The 18883-nt window shown below is 29.0% G+C and overlaps 2 protein-coding genes and 1 pseudogene across 3 annotated transcripts; all 3 read left to right on the top strand.

Annotated features, from left to right (window-relative positions):
* Nucleotides 1–618: 618 nt before the first annotated feature.
* LOC140664541 (uncharacterized) lies at nucleotides 619–7945 on the top strand. Its single transcript, XM_072889715.1, has 12 exons — nucleotides 619–1770; nucleotides 2217–2316; nucleotides 2430–2540; nucleotides 2784–2939; nucleotides 3015–3055; nucleotides 4068–4234; nucleotides 4335–4387; nucleotides 5719–6560; nucleotides 7054–7153; nucleotides 7273–7383; nucleotides 7652–7807; nucleotides 7892–7945. Exons 1-12 carry the CDS (start codon nucleotides 953–955, stop codon nucleotides 7943–7945), a joined length of 2709 nt encoding a protein of 902 aa, XP_072745816.1. The 5' UTR covers nucleotides 619–952.
* LOC140665260 (odorant receptor 43a-like) lies at nucleotides 7824–12463 on the top strand. Of its 2 annotated transcripts, XM_072891140.1 has the most exons (5): nucleotides 7824–10344; nucleotides 11233–11332; nucleotides 11479–11592; nucleotides 11791–11946; nucleotides 12025–12463. In XM_072891140.1, exons 1-5 carry the CDS (start codon nucleotides 9527–9529, stop codon nucleotides 12076–12078), a joined length of 1242 nt encoding a protein of 413 aa, XP_072747241.1. In that variant the 5' UTR covers nucleotides 7824–9526; the 3' UTR covers nucleotides 12079–12463. The 2 variants fall into 2 exon arrangements, with proteins under 2 accessions (XP_072747241.1, XP_072747242.1); XM_072891141.1 differs by lacking the exon at nucleotides 12025–12463 and having other exon boundaries at nucleotides 11744–11917.
* Nucleotides 12464–13265: 802 nt separating this feature from the next.
* LOC140664540 (uncharacterized) lies at nucleotides 13266–14022 on the top strand (annotated as a pseudogene).
* The last annotated feature ends 4861 nt before the right edge of the window (nucleotides 14023–18883 follow it).

Raw genomic sequence — 18883 nt, 5'->3', positions numbered from 1 at the left:
ATGTTTTGATTAAAAAAGAATATTGCGCCATATGAAATAAATACTTCATCATTTTTAAAGAACAGAAATATAATTACTTGCTTATTTTCCGCATTTTAATTTCGTAATGTTAATCGAGAACTTGTATAAAATATCTTTGGTAGACATTGTATAAGAAAGTATAATGAATATATATATATATATATATATATATATATATATATATAATATATTATATATTTATTATACTTTTATTATACTTTCTTATACTTTCTATTCATTATACTATTTTAAAGGTATATATATATATATATATATATATATATTTCCTTACAAATTGTGAGAGAGATAGTATAAATATATATTTATTTGATATATATGTATATCTATCCATATCTTATGTTTTACACACACACATACACATATATATATATATATATATATATATATATAAAGAATATAAAACAATATAATAAAAATATCTTCTAACGTTACGCGCAATTTTTAAAAATTTTATTAAAATAATATATAAAATGTACACAATGTATTTTACTGTAAAATACAATAAATCCAAATTGTTTGGGGGGATTTAAGAAACATACTGCAATAACATATATTCCTACATATGATATAAATATTATAAATATTATATATTATGCACGCATATTAACATACAAATCGTATACGGGCATAACACTGTCTAATATCTTACACAAAAAGAGAAACATTTACGAGCTTCCGATATCTCCGCGAAGAATGTGCGCTTATAATTCATAAGCGGAAAAAAACGTAATTTGCGAGAAAACATAGAACCCTTTTGCGGAACGCATCTAAGAACTTTACCCTAACTTTACTTATATCCTAGCAATCGATTAATGGTTTTCTCTTGGAAATTAACAGCGCAGACGCGACATTTTTTCCGCGCTTGAGTTTTCTCGCAATTCTGTCAATAGTCGCTGAACTTACTTCAACGATGCACGAAACTTTTATGCAGAAAGCAAATCTCGTCACAACAATTTACGATAATGAGAAAGATATGGGACTTGGCATGCAATTAAATCGTTGGATACTGAAGTCAATTGGCCTCTGGCCAAACTCAGCAGAAACTTCATGGATAGAAAAATTCGTTTATTTGCTGGTAAACATAATTTGTAGCAGCCTTCTCTGCTTCCTGTTTATACCCTGTACCATTCATATGGTGCTGGAGGTAGACAACATGTATCATTTATTAAAAGACTTCGGACATCTGTATTTCTGTATGATGGCCATCGTTATGTATTTTTCATTGATCTTTCGAGGAAATGATATTCGCAAAGGTATCGAATATATAAATAACGATTGGATGAATACACAATATTACGATGATCGAATCATCATGATTAGGAATGCAAAGTTCGGCTATCGTCTCGTGGTGATATGCGCATTATTCATATATGGAGGTGCTGCATTTTATTATCTCATGGTGCCATTCATAAATGGCAAGATCACGGAGGATGATGGAAACTTGACGTATCGGCTTCTGGTGTATCCGGTCGCCAAAATAATCACCGACGTGCGATATAATCCCGCCAATAAGATCTTTTTCTGGATACAATGTTTGTCGGGTTTCACTGCGCATTCCATCACTGCCGGTGCATGTAGTGTAGCTTTTGTATTCGGGATGCACGCTTATAGTCGTCTGGAAGTTCTAATACAATGGATCGAGCATTTGCTGGACGGAAGGGAAGATTTTCGTGGCAACTTGGACGAAAGATTGTCGATAATTGTGCAGCAGCACATTCAAATCTTAGAGTAAGTCATTTCGAATGGTCTTCTTATTATATTTAATTTTTGAGAACGAAGAATAGACAGTGTAACAATTGCACGCATGGTGAACATCGATTTAATTTTTCAAATTTGCCTTGCACATATAAAAATGAACATTTATATTTCTTTTTAAATTCTACTTTATATTTTTAAAATACAGATAAACAATATTTATTCAAATTTATACAATCACGCATGAAATATTTTATTCCATTATTGTATTATATAAATATACTTGTATGTATAAATATTTGTTATAAATATTTTACATGATATTTCTACAATTCAAAGTTATTAGTCATGAATGATTTGACGGTAACTGGCCAAATATTAGTAATTTTATTATTAATTAATTAACATTCTTTAAAAAAAATTATATACTTTTATTGTGAATATTGTTTTACACGATATATGTCCCTGTTGTCTTTTAGTTTTATATCACTAACGAATACAATACTGCGTGAATCATCTGCCGTAGAAATTACGGGATGTACCTTAAACATCTGTCATCTTGGATATTACATTATCGTGGTATGCATAAAATACATACCGTAAAAAGCACCATCTGTTTTAAGTAATATTAAAGACCATAGTTTACAATGACATGTGCAATATATTCAAATATAAAAATTTTTATACTGCAGGAATGGGATAGTTTACAGCCAGGACGTTGTATAACGTACATTATTTTACTTCTATCTCTTACAGTCAATATTTTCATTTTTTGTTACATTGGCGAACTTCTTGCCGAAAAGGTATAATTTTCGTTTTCGAAGTTTTCTCTGCACCTTTAATAAACGTGATAATAAACCTTTTGAACAATTATATTTTCATAGTATATTTATACAATAAAAGAAATGTTATGGTATTTATATTTATGTGTGCGCTGTTATCTTTTGAAGAATAATATTCTTATCAGTAAGCGTAAATATGCTTATAAAAGAAATTTTATTAATTAAAAAAACGAAAAACTTAAAAAATCAATTCTCTGCAAACAGTGCAAAAAGATCGGCGAAGCTTCGTATATGATCGATTGGTATTGTCTACCACAAAGAAAGAGACTCGCTGTTGTGTTAATCATACTGATGTCCAATGTACCTGTTAAATTTACCGCTGGAAATTATTTCGAGCTGTCTCTCAATACCTTCGGCAGAGTAAGTAATAACAATGTCAATGTTTATTTTTATTAGCAAATAACATATATGGTTTACATATTATTTAATCTATAGATAATAAATACATCCGTCGCTTACTTGAACATGCTACGTACGTTAACTTAAAATCTGTCATATGGTAAAAAGTGTTACAATTATTGATTTAAATAAATGACAATTTATGATCCGATCTTTTATTAAAAACAAAAGAGAACTAAAATATATATGAACACCAATATAATAAATAGAAAACTTACATATCTGCATATATTAAGAAATACTCGCTAAAAAATCTAATACAATTTTTACATCTTTTTATCAAATTTCTTTTCATCAAAGTCTCTTTTATCACTTATATTACACAATATAAAATTGAATAATACTGATTAAAAATTTTAAAAATCCACTTTTAAAATCGAGGGAGTAAGATATATAGCATTTATAATATCTCGTTGCACAGAAATTTTTCCGTTCATGCAACTAATTCTAAGTAACAACATGTATTATATAATGTAATCTGCAATATAGTCTTAAACAACATTACACTTTTATAAAAATGTACATACAAATATTGATCATTTTTTCCCCTTCATCGTCTGAAAATCCTACAGTTCCTTCTCTTTTTAAGCCAGCTATATTTCCTGAAAAAAACGAGCTCTACTGTTCTGAACTTTTCTATTGCAAATATTGTCGTTCAATAGTCCGCATGTTGCGCTCCTTCTGCGTGTTCCCTATACACGTTATTACGTATGAATAGGACTGCGAATACAGCATTCAGCTGGTTTTTAAAACTGATCGATGGTCCGAAACCAACACATTATCGCGCATTTAGTTCGTCTGTCACTCTCTGATTGCTTTTACAATAGTACCCTATGTGCTGTACATCTTATTCAAACCGGATGTACAGTGTTTGAAACTGAAAGTTTGATGATGCATTTGGCCGATGGGCGGCACGAATTACTGCTCATTAGTATTTCGTAGCTACGAGAAACGCAAGTGCGTGAATTACTTGTGTGTCGATTGACAGACTGTAAAGGGAATGTGCGATTGTAAAATAATACTGAGGAACGCCAAGTTCTTTTCAAATTCGGCCAATTCGTGTCCGGTTTCTATGTGGTCTTTTTGCAGGGTCCTACAGCATTATTACCGCTCTGACACTGGTGATTATTTGTATGGGCAACGTCACCATAATAACACACGTGCTGCAGTGTCCATTCTGCACGGAACTAGTGGATGCCAGATACAGTCCGACGAACGAGATCATAATCGGCCTACAACTACTGTCGATCTTTACAGTGAATTCTATCGCAATAGATGTATGCAGCATCGCCGAAGCTGTGCTATGCATGCCAGCTAAGCATTCTGATGATGAGATTAAACGAATTCGTCGATAAGATGAAAGAAGAGCGCAAGACTACATACCGGAAACTGGTTTTCATCGTACTAAGGTAATGTTGCTATAATTTTAAAGCATGAAAAATCAAGATTTTAATACATTATGCCTAAAATTTAATTTTTATTTTTTAAATAATGTATACACAGATTAAGATATTTGAGAATAGTTGATCTAATGACTCATTTTAAAATAATTTCTTTTATTGTTATTGTTTAATCACTGTTTAATTACTGTTTAATCATACAGTTTTGGTGATTTCCAAGAATTATTTACTAAACATCTCAAAAATGGTATTATGTATTTATTTTAGTTTTATATCGCAGATAGAAACAATTACGCATCAGATATGTCTCAGATATATACATATATACCGTTTATATTATGTTCTACTTTTTCTCGCGTGTTCGCACAAAGGCTGACGTAACTACTACTTTATTAAAATACAGGTAGTAGTAGCAATCATTATCTTTCAGAAATAAATATGATTTTCGCAACATGATTACCCTAGGTATTAATAAGATAACAATTACAATCTTCTTCCTTATTAATCTCTTGATTGGTAATAATTATGGACGTCAATTAAATCTTTGACTTTTAATGAATAATTAATCAAAAAACAATGACCAGGAGACAAGAATGTATGTTTGTAAAATATATGTAATTAACATGCCATTTTTTTTAGGTTTTACAGTTATATAGCTTTGAACATTTCATTATTAATAGAGTTGCACATAATTTTTTAAGACTGTGTCGTCTTATAAAAATATTCCTACAATATTTTTTATTTAATAGATTATATATATATATTTATATATATATATATATCAATGTGCATTATAAATTATAGGGAAAAAATACATAAATATAATAAAATAGCAAATAAAATGTGAAAACAATTGAGTACTTTGTAGTCAAAAATGCATATATTTTATTTCTTATTCTGCATCTATGCAATTGTCACAAAAAAAAAAAAAAAAAAAAAAAAAAGAAAAGAAAAAATTATTTTATTTTTATACGCGAATCATATAGGTATATAAGTATATATTAACATAACGCTTTATATACTTATTACATATTATAATTTGTAATACTTTAAGAAAAGAAAATCATCCCACTTTACGGAAGATTCACGGAAGGTTTACGGAAGATAACTGTGCGATAACTGCAAACCTCAAATATATAATTCATGAACAGCAGCAGATAGTTCGAAAGGAAAAGTATTTTCTCTTATTTTATGAAAGTCAATATGCCTATAAAATGCACCCTTCAATGTCCTGATATGGTTGATCGCTTATCTACTTCTTTCTCGCAAGAGAAGCTACGTGCGCAGCCATATTTGCGCCGACTTCCCACTCTTACATCTTTGCACAATCCTTTCAGTAGCTGCCGAACTCCCGCGCTTTAATGATGTATAAAAATCTCATGCAAACTTCGAATGTCGTCACATCTATTTTCGATTATGAAAAAGACGTGCAGCTGAGCATTCAGCTAAATCGTTGGATACTGAAGCCGATTGGCGTCTGGCCAAAATCAGCAGAAACCTCATGGATAGAAAAATACGTTTATATGCTAATAAACGTGATTTGTACCAGTCTCATTGCCTTCCTGTTCATACCCTGTGCCGCCTATATGGCGCTTGAGGTAGAGGACACGTACAATACCTTGAAGCTTTCCGGGCCACTAAGTTTTTGTCTGATGGCTATCATTAAATACTCCTCTCTAATCTTCCGCGAGAACGATATCCGCAAGGGTATCAAGCATATCGAGAACGATTGGATAAATACACGGAATTACGAAGATCGGATCATCATGATTAAAAATGCAAAATTCGGTCGTCGTCTCGTAACAATATGCGCGCTCTTCATGTACGGTGGTGCTGTGTTTTATTATCTAGCTTTGCCATTTAGTAATGGCAAGGTTACGGAGAATGACGGAAATTTGACGTATCAACCTCTGGTATATCCGGTCGCCAGAGTAATCGTCGACGCGCGATACAGTCCTGTTAGTGAGATTTTCTTTTGGGTACAGTGTCTGTCAGGTTTCATTGCGCATTCCATCACCGCCGGTGCATGTAGTGTAGCCGCCGTATTTGCGATGCACGCTTACGGTCGTCTAGAAGTTCTAATGCAATGGATCGAGCATTTGGTGGACGGAAAAGAAGATTTTCGTGGCAACTTGGACGAAAGATTGTCAATGATTGTGCAGCAACATGTTCGGATCTTACAGTAAGTCATTTCGTAAATCTAATGTGATTTATTTATAATTAATCCTTGGAGATAGAGTAGACAGTGCGACAATCGTACACATGATAAATGTAGGAGCATTTAAATATTGCTTTGAATATATATCAGAATAAAAATTATATTTCATATTATATTTTATTATTGCATTTTACATTTTTAAATATTTTTCTTCTACAAGAGATGTTGCTAGTAATTGAAATGAAAAGAGAAGGTATGTTTAGAATACGAATAAATAATATCTGTTTAAATTCTCTATAATTTATATATAAAATTATTTCAATTATTACATTTAAAATACATTGCAATTACTCATTATAATATATATTACATCTATACAATTAAAAAATATCAATTTTGCGTGATTTAGCCTTTACTGGCCTAACGTTAATAACTCATTTAACATTCTTAAAAAAAATCATATTTTTATTTTTAAACATTGTGTTATGTACATAATAATGTGTCCGTTGCCTTCTAGTTTTATATCGCTAACGGACAAAGTTCTGCGTGAAATATCTATCGTGGAAATTGTAGGATGTACGTTAAACATGTGCTTTCTTGGATATTATATTATCACGGTATGCATATTGTATAAAAAGTATGTACCGCCAAGTGCACCATGTGTTACAAATAATATTAAAGATTATTTGCAATGACACATGTAACGTATTCAAATACAGGTATCTTTACATTTCAGGAGTGGAATAGTAAAGAGCCTGCACGTTATATAACGTATATTGTTCTGCTCATATCCCTTACGTTCAATATTTTCATATTTTGTTACATTGGTGAACTTGTTGCTGAACAGGTATAATTCTTATTCTCGAAATGTTTCTCTGTTTCTTTGATAGACTTGATAACAAATTTTAATTATATATGTACAATATATGTATGTAATAGAAAAGATATAGTATTTATATAATATAAAGTTTGTAGAAATACGCATTTTTACTTTTTGAAGAAAGAAACTATCTTGTCCAAAAACTTATATATATATATATATATATATATATATGTGTGTGTGTGTGTGTAAAACAAATTATATTTAAAAAAATAAAACAATCCTGTGCAAACAGTGCAAGAAGATTGGCGAAGTCTCGTACATGATCAATTGGTATCATCTACCTGAAAAGAAAGGTCTCGCCCTCGTGTTAATGATCGCTATGTCCAATTCGTCTGTCAAATTTACTGCCGGAAGTTTCTTCGAGCTGTCTCTTAGTACCTTCGGTGACGTAAGTAATGCACAATGTTAACGCTTATAAAATTTATCCGTGAATAACACATATAATTTAAATATCGTTTATCCATATGTGTAGGTGGTTAAGACATCTATGGCCTATTTGAATATGTTACGTACATTAACTTCTTAAAAACTTGTATATGTAAAAATTATTACAATTGTTGATTTCAAAAAAATGTCAATTTATAATTAGATCTATTATTTGATAAAAAAGAGAAATAAAATATGCATAAACGCCATTGTAATAAATAGAAAACTTATGTACTTATGTAATACTTAGAAATATTTGTATAAAAAATCTAATATGTTTTATATATCTTCCTATCAAATTTCTTTTTATCAAAATCTCTTTTGTAGCTAAACATTTTATTGCATGATATAAAATTATGTAACACTGCCTAGAAATTTAAAAATCCACTTTTAAGGTTTGAGAAATGAAATGTTAATTATGAATAGCATTTATACCACATAATCTAACGGAGAGAGATAATTATAATCTACAATTAAATCTTTGTCAAAATCAATAACTGTAAAAACCCTATAAATAATTTCTCATTTTTTAGCTTTTACTTATTATTTGTTATATTATTCATCATATTTTTGACATTATATACGTTTTTCTATATTATATATAATATATTTTTTAAGACAAAAAGACTTTAGTTTAAAACGCAAAACTACTAGTCATCGTTTCATGAGCGATATAATTATTTGTTTTTGCAATTGAACGTGTAGTTTGTTTATGTGATACATATGATGGGCGCATTATAACGAATCTGTTATTTGTACGTTAACATGTAGGATAATGTCTTTGATTTAGCGAAATAAATGTTACAAATATTGTGATTGTTAACAATCATAATTATAACAAATCGTTTCAAGTGTCCGTATTTCAACAAGATTGTGAACAACTTACTATCCTCAGCATCCAATCCATCATTTTCGAGATGTGCTTTCTTCCAAATTAACGTAGTAAATCACATTTTAAAAACTTCATTAATATGAAACAAGAAGTTTAAGCTTATGTATGTTAGCATAATTATATGATTCATAATAGAAAAAAAATTTTAAACTTTTCGGTCTTTTTTAACTAATTCAAAAAAATGCATTTTGCAAACAATCTTAAATGAAATATAAATTTATCAAAAATTTATAAAACAAAATTGTGTCACAATTTATTCTTAATAAAGTTGTATATAATTTTTTAAAACTTTGTCATCTTACCTGAACATTCACAAGTAGAACTTTTAATAGATCGCACATGAAGGTGCATAACAGATTATAAAAGAAATGAGTTTGTACAAATAAAAAATATAAGGTAAAAAGTAAAATATATATCATTTATTATATTTTCATACTCGTATCACATAAATATGCACAAACAATACTTCATATAAGTACGTCATATTTTAAGAAAAGCAAACCAACCATTTTTACTGTTCACGGAAGGTAACTGTGCGGAAAAGGTAAACCTCTATATAATTTATGTACAGCAGAAAACATAGTTCGAGAGGAAAAGTAGTCTACTTTTATCATCTTATGATAGTCAATATAACTATAAAATGCACCCTTCATTGTCCTGATATAGGTGATTGCTTATCTACTTTTTCTCAGAAGGGAAGCTACGTGCGCAGCCGTATTTGCGCCGACTTCCCACTCTTACATCTTTGCATAATCCTTTCAGTAGTTATCAAGTTCCCGTGCTTTAACAATGTACGGAAATCCTACGCAAAATTCAAACGTTGTCGCAACTGTCTACGATTATGAAAAAGACATGCGGTTGAGCAGGCAGCTGAATCGTTGGATGTTAAAACCGATTGGAGTTTGGCCGAAGTCAGTCGGAATCTCATGGGCAGAAAAATACGTTTACGTATTAATAAACATAATTTGCACCAGTCTCATCGGCTTCCTGTTCATACCTTGCGCAACTTTTGTCGCGCTTGAACTCGAAGACACATACAGTATTTTGAAGTTCTCCGGTCCACTGAATTTTTGTCTGACGAGCGTCATCAAGTATTCTTCGTTGATCTTCCGCGAAGATTCTATCTATAGAGGTATTGAGCAAATCGAAGATGATTGGACAAATACTCAACATTACGACGATCAAATCATCATGATTAGAAATGCAAAGTTCGGCCGCCGTCTAGTGGCGATATGTGTATTCTTTATGTATGGAGGTGTTGTGTTTTACTATCTTGCCCTGCCATTCAGTCACGGCAAAATCACAGAGAATGGCGGCAACTTGACGTATTGGTCTTTGCCATTTCCGGTCGCCAGAGTGCTCATCGATGCGCGACATAGTCCTATCAATGAAATTTTCTTCTGGCTGCAGTGTTTAACAGGTTTTGTTCTACACTCCATTACTGCCAGTGCTTGCAGTTTAGCTGCCGTATTTGCTATGCATATTTACGGTCGCCTAGAAGTTTTAATACAATGGATCGAACACTTGGTGGATGGAAGGGAAGATTTCTGTGCTAGCGTAGAAGAAAGACTGGCAATGATTGTTCAACAACACGTTCAAATTTTAAAGTAAGTCATATCGTAATAAAGATATATATACAGAGTGTTCATTTGGACAATTTCCACTCTGTTGATTTTGTGACCAATTAATTTTTGTGAAAAATACTGAAAGACGTCAATTTTGTTTTTGAGGGGGACGTATAAGTACGATAAAGACAACGGTATTACTTCATCGCCTCCGCAGGGGTAGCTAGAAAAGTTAAATCCACTATCGAGTGGTCATCAAGATTTCTAGATTTAACTCTTCTGGATTTTTTTCTGTGGGATACTTAAAATCTGTTGTTTATAAAACAACAGTAGAAAATATGAATAATTTTTGTCGAAGAATTGTAGGAATGTAAAGCTATTCCAGCAGATATCTTTAAAAATGTTCGCTTAGAGTTTAAGAATTGTTTATTATTATTTATATTTATATTTATATTTATTATTATTAAAAAATAAAGGAGAATTTTTTGAACATTTAAAACAACATAAAATAAATAAGTTTACTTTAAATTGTGTTTTTACATCTAAAGTTTCTTTTTTTATACCTAAAACTTTCTAGTACAATTTCTCGAAAAATATTCATTCAAATTAAAAAAAAAAAAAACAAATTCGGTGGTAAAGAGAATCGAAAAGACCCGAAAAAATTGACGTTTTCCGATATTTTTTGCAAAAATGAATCAGTCACAAAATAAACAAAGTGGAAACTTTTCAAATAAACACTCTGTATATATATATATATATATATATATATATATATATGTGTATGTATGTATGTATGTATATAAAATATTTGTATTAATTGTTAATTATTTATAAAAAAAATTATATCATAAAATATTTAAAATCAAAATTAAAAGGTTTTTTCTATAAATAAAGTATTTTATACACGATAATGTACTCGTTGTCTTCTAGTTTTATATCGCTAACGAACAAAGTATTGCGTGAAGTATCTCTGGTTGAAGTTGTAGGATGTACATTAAGCATGTGTTTTCTTGGATATTATACTATTACGGTATGGATTAAACCATATAAAACGTATGTATCGCGAATCATTTTGTTTTCTCAAGTAGCCGGAGATAAACAATTACAGAAGATATGTAGTTTTAAATTATATAATGTATCATTATGTTTTTAAATAGAAGAATATTTACTTTGCAGGAATGGCAGAATAAAGCATCTGCAAGTAAGATTGTAACATATATTATCCTTTTCCTGTCTCGTACGTTCAATATTTTTATATTTTGTTACATTGGCGAACTTGTTGCCGAACAGGTATAATTTTTACTATTAAAGCATTCTTTTGTATTCCTCCAAAAAATATAATGATTTATTTTACATATGTATCTTTTTACAATACAACATTTCTATAATAATTACACTAATGAAATTTAGAATTAATTTTTTTAAGCAACTTTTATTATAGTGTGGACATATCATAGAAAAAAATGAAAAAAGTAATCCTGTAAACAGTGCAAAAAAATCGCCGAGGTGACGTATATGATTGATTGGCATCGTCTACCAGGAAGGAAAAGTCTTGCCCTCATATTGATGATTGCTGTGTCGAATTCGTCTATCAAACTTACTGCTGGAAATCTCTTCGAGCTGTCTCTGAGTACTTTTGGTAACGTGAGTAATACAATGTCAATATTTATTATATTTGTTTATGAACAAGCGTGATTTACATATAGTTCATCCAACCGATAGGTGGTTAAGACATCAGTTGCTTACTTAAACATGTTACGTACATTAACTTCGTAAAGTTTATCTAAAGTGTGGAAATTATTAATCATTATGCAAAACCACTTATCTCACATATATTCTTTTCAAGAAAAAAGCTAGAGAAAGAAAGTAAAAATATAATTTTAATAAATAGAAGATTTATCTGTATATGGTGAAAAATATTTATTCAAAAATTTCAATATGTTTTTCCTACAAAATCTCTCTTAACTGTCTGATGCAATATAAAATGAAAAGAGTTTTAATAAGAAATAATTTTAAGGGAATATTGAAAAAAAAGATATTAAGATGTCCGTACATGCATCGCAACATATTTTTCATGCAAATTACTTTCCAACTAATTAGGAGTAATAGCATGGTATAACGATAATAATTTAAAGTCGAATAATTTAATTAACAATATAAGATAAATATACATCGATTATTTTTACGTCTTCATTGTCTAAAAAAATGTTTGAGTAATCATACATTACATGATTTTGATATACTGAAATTTCGTGTCAAGAGATTTGCAAAATCTCAAGTTTTATGCATTCAATATTATATTATTGTTTATTTTTTATTGAATTTTTTTTAACAAGCAATATTAATATTATTCTATTAACAATGTTCTTATCTTTTTTATTAGCATATATATATGTTATTATTTACAGAAATGTACGACATGAAAAATTGTTTTTATATCTTATACTATATGCTACGTATATATATATATATATATATATATATATATATATATATATATATATATATATATATACAATTCTCTGACCAATTTGGAGACGATTTCTCCTCAGCAAAAATATCGAAAAAGATCATTATTTTTTGCACACTTCCAATTTTTGTCATTACATATCTTTTTAACTAAGCCTCAAATTAAAATTTTATTTAGGTAAACTATACCTGAAATTAACTGAAGAATGTAAATATGTTAGTCTTTTAACTCTAAAATGTTTAATTTGCGAGAAACCCATTTTTTTAAATAACTTATAACTCTAAAATTATTGACTTCTCAACATTTACTAAGGAAAAATCGTCTCCAAATTGTCCAAAGAATCCGTCATTATATGCCATATATGTTTTTTTAGTTACACCCTGTATATATATATATATATATATATATATATATATATATATATATATATATATATATGTAGCATATAGTATAAGATATAAAAACAATTTTTCATGTCGTACATTTCTGTACAATTGAATATATATATATACAATTATATTCTATATTCCATACCATATATTATATATTTCATACTATATATATTCTCTTTGAAAAGAAAGACATCCATTTAAAACTCAAACCTATAGGACCAACGAGTCACTCTCTCATGGGCGGTATTAATTACTATTTGCTTTGGCATATTTTGCATCATAGCAATCAGATACAAAAATCTGTCGAACATATTGGATATCGATTGGCGTATGGTAAAGAGAGATCATGATCAAAAAGTGATGCTGAGAAACACGAGAAGAGGTTGCGTTATAGCGGGCGGTTGCCTGCTAATCATTCAGGGTGGCTTGTTACCATAACGAGAAAAATGTCACGAATAGTCGTGATCGTCGCTAACGAGACAATTACAGGTTACTTACCGTCTATCAACAAAATTGTGAATGCCAGAATCAGTCCAATGTACTTGTGTTGCAATATCTCTCCATCATAGTAATAAATGATGTCACGATTACTATGTCTAATCTCGCTGCTGTCTTCGCGATGCATGATTTCGGTCAGCAAGATGTAGTTACATTTCGAAGAACTCGTCGATGAAAAACAAGAATAAGATTGGCGAATGTCGTGGAGTACCATTTGCGAGCGTTGAAGTAAGATAAAAATCATCAAAATTATATCAATCAATTTTGTTAATTATCTCCTGCTGACAGTTATATTTAATGAATTTTTACTGATATTCAGATTTCACGCGTCTTTAAAATTTATTTCATATAAAATACAATTTCTGATAATTATAAAAGTATCTCATAAAATATTAAAGATATTACTTCACTTCTTTTTGTAAATATTTAATATTATATATATATTTATATATATATATATATATATATATATTGCAAAAATGAACTATTTTAGAATTAAAAAATATTCAAAATATTAAAGATCCTCTTGCCAGCTATTAAGTAAATGTATCAATTACAAATTTCTTTTACGTATGGAAGCAATTCTACGACAAATATATGTTTTGTCAAATTAGTTTGATGTGTACTTTTAATTTATGTATGCTAGGATATTATACCATCACGATATGAGAAAAAAATTTGAAGGAGAATCTATAAATTGCATATCTTTTTTTCCAATTTTGATTTTAAATATTATCAATTTGCATATCTTTCTAAAAATACGAAAAAAATACGAACAGTATGATAACATATGTCATGGTTCTCACATCGATTATGTTCAATATTTTCAGATTTTGCTTCATTGGTGACTTGTAACGGCTCAAGTAAATAAAAATTTTTATATGAAAGTTTTTGTCATATTAATTCGTCTATAATTAAATTTTTTTTATTCTTGATTCGTAATTGATAAAACTTTTGCGAAAAAAATCAGGTTAGACAGCTTATATAATCAATTGGTATTATTGTCCTTGGTTTAATTTTAATAATTTTGCAATCAAGAATTGTAAAATAAATCACAGCTAAAAACATATTTTACATGTCTATTCCAACGTTCGGTCTTGTAAGTATTATATATGGCTTTTATAAATAAAACAAAAACTTAATTTCTAAAATTATCTATTCTGCTACAAATATACAAAAAATAATAACGTAAAACATATTTGTATATAATTCTATTTACAACATATAAATTAATATATTAATTCCAGATAACTACACATTTGTTACATATCTAAAAATCTAAATATGCTTCGAACTTTAACTATGTAAATATGGCATGACAAAATATAATTATTTTATAATATGTTCTATATAGAAAATGTTAAATAAAATTTCTTATATGTATATATATTTCTTATATGTGGATATATATTAAATTTTTTTCGTATATATAAATCTAATCCATATATAAAACTATTACAATATAATAAATGATAAATAAATAAATAAATAAATATATATAGGTATACATAATTAAAGGATTGTACATTTAAAAGCATATATATAACATATATAAAAAATTAAATAATTTAATTAATTTTGAATATATATTCTATTTTGAAAAATTCACACATTTTACTTTTTACCTTGTATTTATGCACAAACAATTTCAAAACAAAACAGTCCTAAAATTCTTATTCTATTTATTCTACATACAATTAAGATAAATATACACAAGCAATAATGTTTCATATGTACATGTATTATATATATATGCATATTATAATATAATACTTCAGGAAAAAACAGTATTTTAAAAGTCTTTAAAAGAAGAAAAATGAATATAATACATGAATAGCAAAAGATATAAATCAGGAAAAAAATATCCCAATTTATTCTCTTGTAATAGTCAATATCTATAAAATGCATCCTATAACATCATCTAACATACCTGATTTTTAAACTAACTTCATCCTAGAAGGAAACTTACGTCGGAGGAAAGGAACTTTCCCTTTAACGTTACATTTGTGTCTTTATGTGAAATCCTTTCAATAAACTCCGAGCTCTCATACTTTGACAACACACATAAGAATTTATTAACAAAAATTTAATCTCAATAAATAATCTCACGATTATCTATAAATATGAAAAGAACATATAATTAACCATCCAACTGAATTGTTAAAATCTTGATCGAAATCAACCGATCTTTTGTGGCTAAAGAAATTTGTGTAATTTGATAAACATTATATGTACTGATTTGATCTCAGGATACATACGTATGAAAGAGAATGCAAGTCTTCCACACATAATACAAAATCAACGGCATATAAGCAAAGTAGAAAAGAACTACTACGTTTTCATATTGATTACCATATGACTATATGTCAGTCAGTGTGATAAATATAAAATGCACCCTACAATACTTCCTATCATGACTAATGATTTGATCGTTTCCCTCCGGAAAAGAAAGTTACACGCAAGTGCATTGTATGATTATCTGCGCTCGAACATACTACGTACGTTAACTTATTTTAATCTGTTGTAGAAATTATTATAATTGTGATTCAAATAAATATATATAAACACCATTACAATGAATAGAATACTTACATATCTGCATATATTAAGAAATACTCGCTAACAAATTTAATACACTTTTTACATCTTTTTATCAAATTTCTTTTCATCAAAGTCTCTTTTATCACTTTTATTACACAATATAAAATTAAATAATATTGATTAGAAATTTAAAAAATCCACTTTTAAAATTGAGGAAGTAAGATATACAGCATTTATAATATCGCGTTGCACAGAAATTTTTCCGTTCATGCAACTAATTCTAAGTAACATGTATTATATAATGTAATCTGCAATATAGTCTTAAACAACATTACACTCTCGTAAAAATGTACACACAAATATTGATCGCTTTTTCCCCTTCATCGTCCGAAAAACCTACAGTTCCTTCTCTTTTTAAGCCAGCTATATTTCCTGAAAAAACGAGTTCTACTGTCTTTTCCATTGAAAATATTGTCGTTCAATAGTCCGCATGTCGCACTCCTTCTGTGTGTTCCCTATACACATTATTACGTATGAACAGGACTGCGAATACAGCGTTCAGCTGGTTTTTAAAACTAATCGATGGTCCGAAACCGACACATTATCGCGCATTCAGTTCGTCTGTTACTCTCCGATTGCTTTTACAATAGTACTCTGTGTGCCGTATATCTTATTCAAACCGGATGTACATGAAACTTTTTGAAACTGAAAGTCCGATGATGCATTTGGCCGATGGGCGGCACGAACTACTGCTCATTGGTATTTCGTAGCTACGAGAAACGCAAGTGCGTGAATTACTTGTGTGTCGATTGACAGACTGTAAAGGGAATGTGCGATTGTAAAATAATACTGAGGAACGCCAAGTTCTTTTCAAATTCGGCCAATTCGTGTCCGGTTTCTATGTGGTCTTTATGCAGAGTCCTACAGCATTATTACCGCTCTGACACTGGTGATTATTTGTATGGTCACCATAATAACACACCAGCTGCAGTGTCCATTCTGCACGGAACTAGTGGATGCCAGATACAGTCCGACGAACGAGATCATAATCGGCCTACAACTACTGTCGACCTTTACAGTGAATTCTATCACAACAGATGTATGCAGCATTGCCGAAGCTGTGCTATGCATGCCAGCTAAGCATTCTGATGATGAGATTAAACGAATTCGTCGATAAGATGAAAGCGCAAGATCATGTACCGGAAACTGACTGTCATCGTATTATTTACATGTACTAAGGTAATGTTGCTATAATTTTAAAGCATGAAAAATCAAGATTTTAATACATTTTGTCTAAAATTTAATTTTTATTTTTTAAATAAATTGTACACAGGTTAAAATATTTGAGAAATAGTTGAGATAATGACTCATTTTAAAATAATTTCTTTTATTGTTACTATTTAATCACTTGTTAATTACTGTTTAATTGTTTCACAGTTTTGGTGATTACGAAGAATTATTCACATTTAAATTTCCATAAAATTCATCATATTAATACTCCTTTTTGCATTTTACCTTAGTCAATTTTCTGTAAAAATGTTTTATGTTCTATGCATCTAAAAAATGGTATTATTTTAGTTATAATATTGTTTTAATTTCAGTTTTATATCCCAGATAAAAACAATTACTGATCAGATATATTTCAGACATATATACCGTTTATATTATTTTCTACTTTTTCTCACGTGTTTACACAACGGCTGACGTAACTACTACTTTATTAAAATACAGCTAGTAGTAACAATTATTATCTTTCATAAATAAATATGATTTCCGCAACATGATTACCCTAGGTATTAATAAGCAAGAGAACAATTACAATCTTCTTCCTTATTAATCTCTTATGATTGGTAATAGTGATGAACATCAATTGAATCTTTGACCTTTGATGAATAATTAATCGAAAACCAATGACTATGAAAGAATTGATAAAATATGTATGATTAACATGTCATTCTTTTTAGGTTTTACATTTATATAGTTTTGAATATTTCATTATTAATAAAGTTCCATATAATTTTGATAAGACTTGTCGTCTTATCAAAATATTTTCACAATATTTATTACTTAATAGATTATTTGTATATCAATGTGCATAACATATTGTAGGAAAAAAATACATAAATACATAATAAATATAAAATAAAATAAGAAATAAGCTGTGAAAACATTTGAGTATTCAAAAATTCGTATATTTTATTTCTTAATCTATTTATGTACATAGTTGTAACAAAAATAATCATTTTATACACGCAAATCATATAAGTATACATTAACACAACACTTTATATATTTACATATTATAATCTGTAATACTTTAGAGAAAGAAAATTATCAGACTTTACGGAAAATTCACGCGAGGTTTACTAAAGATAACTGTGCGAAAACTGCAAACTTTTCTTTGATTTAGCGAAATAAATGTTACAAATATTGTGATTGTTAACAATCATAATTATAACAAATCGTTTCAAGTGTCCGTATTTCAACAAGATTGTGAACAACTTACTATCCTCAGCATCCAATCCATCATTTTCAGGATGTGCTTTCTCCCGAATTAATGTAGTAAATCACATTTTAAAGAGTTCATTAATGAGAAACAAGAAGTTTAAGCTTATGTATGTAGCGTAATTATATGATTCATAATAGAAAAAAATTTTTAAACTTTTTGGTCTTTTTTAAT

This window comes from Anoplolepis gracilipes, chromosome 4 (genome assembly GCF_047496725.1).
Source record: "Anoplolepis gracilipes chromosome 4, ASM4749672v1, whole genome shotgun sequence".
NCBI lineage: Eukaryota > Metazoa > Arthropoda > Insecta > Hymenoptera > Formicidae > Anoplolepis > Anoplolepis gracilipes.
The sequence above is the reverse complement of the archived record's forward strand: the minus strand, read 5'-3'. Positions and strand labels throughout refer to the sequence as shown.